Source organism: Megalops cyprinoides, chromosome 9 (genome assembly GCF_013368585.1).
Source record: "Megalops cyprinoides isolate fMegCyp1 chromosome 9, fMegCyp1.pri, whole genome shotgun sequence".
Taxonomy (NCBI): Eukaryota; Metazoa; Chordata; class Actinopteri; order Elopiformes; family Megalopidae; genus Megalops; species Megalops cyprinoides.
In genome coordinates this window covers 24,696,767-24,703,218 of record NC_050591.1, presented here as the reverse complement: position 1 = coordinate 24,703,218, position 6,452 = coordinate 24,696,767, and the positions used below count along the sequence as shown (strand labels likewise).

The 6,452-nt window shown below is 44.6% G+C and overlaps 1 protein-coding gene across 2 annotated transcripts in view; it reads left to right on the top strand.

Moving 5' to 3' along the window:
* ift80 (intraflagellar transport 80 homolog (Chlamydomonas)) overlaps positions 1-6,452 on the top strand; it is a 47,956-nt gene that overhangs the window by 27,769 nt on the left and 13,735 nt on the right. Inside the window, exons 9-10 of one of the 2 annotated variants that reach the window (XM_036537497.1) lie at positions 4,867-5,046; positions 5,492-5,539. In XM_036537497.1, coding sequence (XP_036393390.1) covers positions 4,867-5,046; positions 5,492-5,539 — 228 coding nt within the window. The remainder of the gene's footprint in view (positions 1-4,866; positions 5,047-5,491; positions 5,540-6,452) is intronic. The other variant, XM_036537498.1, reaches the window with a different exon arrangement.

Below are 6,452 nucleotides of genomic sequence, written 5' to 3'. Positions count from 1 at the left end.
TTACACATGTACAGTGAGAAGAAACTAAACTAAACTCCTTTATATATTGTTTATCTGCATTTGCTTCATATTTGAATTACTTTGTGTACATATATATACACAAAATATATATACATACATATTGTATACAGATAAATTTAGTTAAATTTATTTGTAGTTTGTTTGACCAAGCCCTGTGTCCCACAGTAGAATTTGGGACTCAGCTGACCCACCAAAGCTAGTATGTACGTTGGCACAATCAGGATTGTTACTGCATGCACTCTGTGTAAATTATGTTCAGTGAGAAATCTTGGTTTCACAGATCCTCCCTACGCCTTCTGTCTCACTCAGTGTAACAAAGGAGTGTGTGCACCTCTGCATCCTGGGTGCTGCTGTTTCAGCAGAGGTGGGTGACGGAGACGATGATTCAAATTGGAAGTGAAAGAATCCCCAGCTTCTCAGCATTCTGTCTGTGGTGTTAAGACCTTTTTTTTCGCTGTTGTAGCCTAGCTGTAGACTCTTAAACTCCAGTTCATTTGTTTCAACAATGCACAGTCGGAAAATGAGCGTAGGTTTCCTTTTCTCTCAGACCTCGAGTGTATGACCTCATCAGCGCTCAGACTGTCTGCCACGAAGGCTAAGGTGATGGTACAGTACTGTTTGGTCACTGTTAAATTTCATCAAACAGTGGACCCATGCATCAGGTTTCCTCTCCCGGAGAGTTTATTCATCTGGTTAAGTTGAATAGTTTGATGAAGTGACTCTTCTCTTGATTAGAATTTGGTGGTTAAATGTACACTCAAGGCAATTTTTCTCCTTCCTCTTCCCGGTTATTGCTTTCTGGCCATCGTTCTGGCGCCGTTCACACGGTCATCACTCTCGTCCCCTCTCTGTCACCTTGGCATTGTGTTCTATGCTGGAACAATGTGGTTTTAATATCCCACAATCATGGAGCATAAATACTGTCTGCGGTTTATTTCTTCGGGCGAGCGAGTGCGGTGTAGCCTTGGAAATTAGCACACTTTAACCTGACGTGGCAGATAAAATACCTCTCTCCTGTTTGATTTAAATATTCCCCCAGCTAGCTCAGTGAGAATACAAAGCTGTTGGGCTGGATCCAGGGTCATCCCTTTTGGTTCCAATAAAACTTGTCAGCAAATCTGCTGCTGAATGATTCCCCCCTCCCTTCCAACCCAAATCTACCCTGGGTTTACTTTCTTCTCTGAAAAGGTTATTTCTAAACGATAATTGTCTTACCTCTATGTTTTAACCACACACACACACACAAATATATACATGCATATATACAAGATACACACATAGAAAGTGAGACTAATGGAATTCAGGTTATTCATCAGACTTGTGAGGGTTGATTGATGGTTTGATTGTCTAATGATTCCATAGTAAACGGCTCGCTTGTAAGCCTCTCTCCTCTCTTCCCCGTCCTGCTCCTGTGTTGTGTCTCTGGGCGGCCGTTTTGGGCCTGTGTCTCATGGGACCATTCTGTCTCGCTGACTCACATATCTGTCTCTGAGGGCCTAGTTTAACTTGCACACACCATAGGATCACCGCCAAACATTTAGCATTCTCTGCCTCAAGAATGACATATATTTATCAGGTAATTAACAATGAAAGAAGAGTGAATAAAAAATTAAAAATGGCCTACCACAAAGACTGGCAGTCCTTGCCCTGTCTTTTAATCTGATGTCATTAACGTATAAATATTGAACAGTTTCTTTTAAATGAAATGGACATCACAGACAGAGTTTCATTTAGCTTTTCTTGTGCTGGCGTGTCTTTTATTTGAGCTCTCTCTCACTCACTCACTCTCTCTCTCTCACTCTCTCTCTCGCTCTCTCTCTCTCTCTCTCTCTCTCTGCCGTTGGTGCAGGGAGAGCGTTGAGTAATCCTCTGCAGTTGGCAGCTCGGTTTCATTGTCTCTGGGCCCATTGTGTTTGTAGCTTTGTATGTAGGAGCGGCCTGGGCGGGTCGTGGCGAGTTTATTTATGGGACTGGGATAAAGAGAGGAGAGAGTCGGGGAGTCGCTCTAGGGACACCCAGCTAATTGCTGTTGTGGAAAAGACATTTCATTACTCCTGGCTTTCGCCTTCCCTGCTCTCCTCACAGGACAAACCAAAACCTGCTACAAGCTACGAGACATCCCCCAAATATTCCACGCTCAGTTACTCCCTGATATCCCTGACAAGTGTGTAAAAAGGCGTGGGCTTTCTGAGTGTGTCCAAACTGAGCCAGACACACAAGCACACACCTACACACTTATGCATGGATGCACATACATACGTACACACACCACCACCATTCTCTTACACACACTCACATACAGCACTGCGAAAGGAGTCAAATGGCCCAATGTGTTAAAAGCATTAGGTAAGCACAAATCCAAAAGTGCTTCTCAGCCCAATATCATGTGTCCTGCTTCATTACAATCTGGTGTATACATTCAGCTGCCGGCAGATCCAGCGTCTCTGACTCACTCCCTTCTCCAGAGAGCTTTAAAACAGACTGGGGTTAAATGTTTTCAGAAGAATAGATGGAGTATTATTATTTTAAATGCGTACCTTTTTAAACTGGTGGAGCCTGTCCAAGTACAGCTATGTAATGTTTTGAAAAAGGTATATAAAAGTATACTTCAAAGGCCTGGATAGGGCTTTATGCAGGCCCCGCTGTTTATCTTTGCAGTGAGTGAAAAAAAGAAATCATTTCTATCACAGGATTTATTTGGAAGTTGGGAAAGACCACGGAGGGGGAAAAAAATCACATTTGATAGGAGTTTAACAAGAAGTGCGTTGTCCTGTGATTGGTTAAAAGGACTTTTGCTATTTTAGTTTTTGATACATTATTACGAAGAGGAAGCTGACCGTAGAAGGGTTCTATTTTTGATCTTTTGACCGCTGCACAAAAAATAAAGAGACGTTTCATTTTCAAAACATGAAATCATCAAAGACTTCGGCTTAACCTGTCAGCCATTACCTTCCACCTCAATTTTTCTAAAGTGGAAATAAAATCTCATCTAAGAATAAAAAAAGTTTTTTTTTTTTTTTTTTTTTTTTTTCCCCTGCCCCAAAGTGTTTGAGTCTTATAGCTAGCAGCTCTACAGTAAAATTGGCAGCTTTTTTCTCCCCATCTTTTTTTCTTCCTCTACTAAGCAGCTCCACTGCTGCCAGCCACCTGCGCATATAAAAGAGCTGATTCTGCGAGGTCAGGGGTCGCCCAATGGATGTCAGCAGTGTTTGTGGCCAGGCTGCACGTGGTGGAATGCCGTAATGCAGGCTACAGAAAGAGATTGTTCCACCGAGAGCGCAGGGAACAGGCAGGGGTAGAAAGAAAGCGTGGAGGAGAGATGGAGCAAAATGGGTGACAAGTGTGTGTGGGGGGGGGGGGTAGCAGAGGAGGGAGAAAGTGAATCTGAAGAGAGTCCATTTGTTCACCCCCCTTTCCCAAGAAGCCTTTTACTCGACTCCCCCCCTCCCCTTTGGAAACATTGCCTTGGACCATTACAGGGGTCAAAGATGACTATTGATTGCCCAGCCATGCTGTAAAACAGAGAGAAACCCCACAATGCCCCCTTGTCTGAAAGCGCAGGGGATCTGGCCCTGACATTGAAGAGTAGCTCATTTCTCTGCTATAATTACACACGGAGTGCCTGATCCCACTTTAGACTTCCTCTCTGTGGTCCTTTGTCACTGGATCCTGTCACGTTCCAGAGTGACTTCACGTATGTAGGTACGAATGCGGAAAACGCATAAAGTCATCAGTGTGCGCGATTTAGGATCTTTCAGAGTATCCTGGTGGCACGAATTTGTAATTAAAGGTGAGCGACTAATAGGTTAAGAACTCTGCTGTAAGTGGAAAGGGTTAATCTCCGTCACCACTCTCTGGGATTAAAACACTTTTTGTTTTTCTTTTTCCAAATCGTGTTTGTGTGTCAAGTCGCTAATCTCTTGCCCCCTGTTTCAAATGTGCCGTTTGTCAAGTTCTAAATATAATATATAAACGGCGTAATTACATGCATGTCTGGTAAATGGCTTTTTAACTTTGTTTAAAAAACAAACCAACAAGAAAAAGACTGGGAGTCTAAACTATTTCGACTCAATCATAAGCTCTCTGACAGGTTAAATTTTAAACCAGAAGCCGCCACTACAAAATAGGCTTTGTGTTGTGATATTCTGCAGAGGGTAGGGAGAGAGGGAAAAAAAGAAAAGCTGGAGTGTTTTTATAGTGGCCTCGCTGAGAAATGTCCTCGCTCTGCGTGGTGGTGCATTATAAACGGCTGTTTGGGGATTTGGGAATTACAGGCTTCTCTCAGCTGTTTGAGCAGATATCACCCGGACATGTGGCCATTACTCCCGCTCAAAGGAGACTGCAAATCTGAAAACGCAGAAGAAGAAAAAAAAAAAGGACCAGTCAGACCGCTTGAGTAACTGACATTTTGGCCCGGACTTTTGTGATTTGGAATCGGCCCCCTCGTGATTCTATCAAATCGTAATAAAACAGGGAAAACTGGGCAAAAATTTAAGACCCTGAAGTCAGGACTTGGCAGCGAATTTGTGGGGGGTTGTGACGGCTCGCAGTTCGTCGCTGCCTGGGGACCAGTGCCCTGTCTCTCCGCCACTGCTCTGACTCACGCTGTTAGTGTCGGGAGAAAGGACTTCTGCTCTGCTTCTTCCACTACCACATTCACAGTCTGCTTTCCTGACAGGCATGTTATACCGGCACGAGTTGTAAACCCACAAAACTGCAGAAATGCGCACAGAGTAATGTTACAAGCGGTGCTGCCAAATGCCATGCCTCCAGCTGTGTTCCTGCCCAGCGCCGAAGGGGTCCCTCACGCTCTCGCTCCCCCCCCCTCCCCCCTCCCCCCCACAGTGGTCCTACGCCCTTGAGAAGCCCAACACGGGCAGCGTCTTCAGCCTGGCGTGGTCGGCGGACGGGACGCAGCTGGCCGGCGCCTGCGGGAACGGACACGTCATCTTTGCGCACGTGGTGGAGCAGCGCTGGGAGTGGAAGAGCTTTGAGATCACGCTGACCAAGAGGAGGACCATGCAGGTAGGTGTCTCTCTCACACACACACACGCACACACACATGCACACACAGGAACATCATATTACGCTGACAAAGAGGACAACGGTGTAAGCACGCATCGCATCATATAGTCACATACACAGAAACATGATATTACGCTGACCTAAAGCAGTGCCGTGAGGGTATGAACCATACAATTTACATATTCCTGCACGCAAGCACACACATACACACTTTCACACGCACCCACGCATGCACACACATTACATCATGCTGACCATGAAGAAAATCCCCTTGGAGGGTCACTCAAAAACCATTAGTTCCACAGTACCGGAGTGGCCTGTTGCCCAAAAGCCCTTAAATATTAAAACATCTCAAGTGACTGATATAATAGCTTTGACCCCAATATATAACAATGCTTTATGTACTAAGCCTCGGTCTGAACTCTGATTAATGTGTTGACTTCAGCTTTTTGCAACAACCCTAAGTCGAACTGCGGACGAATCCAGTGGGAAGGTGACCTCAGAAGAAGTGCTTTAAAGCAGCTGTCCAGAGTGCCAACTGTCCAGACCATTCTAGCCCTGAGCTACACACTGCATACTTCTGTTTGGGCTGCGTGTCACATGACCAAAGTTTCCAGATGAAGCTTTATGCTTGAAGTGGATCCTTGATGTACATGTGGCATGTAGATTTGTTACATGCATTTTTCACAAAGGCCTCTATCTTACTGAAACTTTAATGACCGATTTGAATGTGAAATTGGCTGTGCACACCTCTTGAGTAGAAAGAAATGTATATAATCGTGGTCAAGGAGGAGGCACAGTATGAATGGCATGAGGCTTTATACAAAATTATATTAAAACAGCTTCATAATCTCTGTCTTAGACCTTGCTGTCCAAAGGCCATTAATTGTAGGTGTTGTATTTTTCACAATGCTATGATGACCTTGTCATTATAATCAGGGGGCTCCCATGCTGGTTTAATGTGCTGGACTCAGGCCTGTGGGTTCCAGTATCACCTGGGACATCGTCATTCTACTCATGTGCAATGCAGTTTGCCTCACTTGCTTCGGCTGTTGACTTGTAATTTAAATGTTTAAATGTAAAATTGAGCACACTGCAAGTGGCACGGCATGAGGGTGTCTGTTAGGGAAAGAAATAACGTAATGTAGTGCAGCAATTAGGCGTACATAGAGAAGGCCTCTGTGAATGGCGTCACCACAGACCATCACAAAAACACGAGAACAAAGTAGCTTTATTTACCCAGCCCCTGCGCGTCTTCCCTCCCAAACAAGCCCAAGCCATATAGTGATTTAGGATCTCAGGCCCCAGTGTTGTCATGATAGCTCCTTAAATGAGCGTGATCCACGATTTGCTTCTTGTTTACACTTAAGGATTGTAGTCCTGGAGTGAAATGAGACATAGCTTTT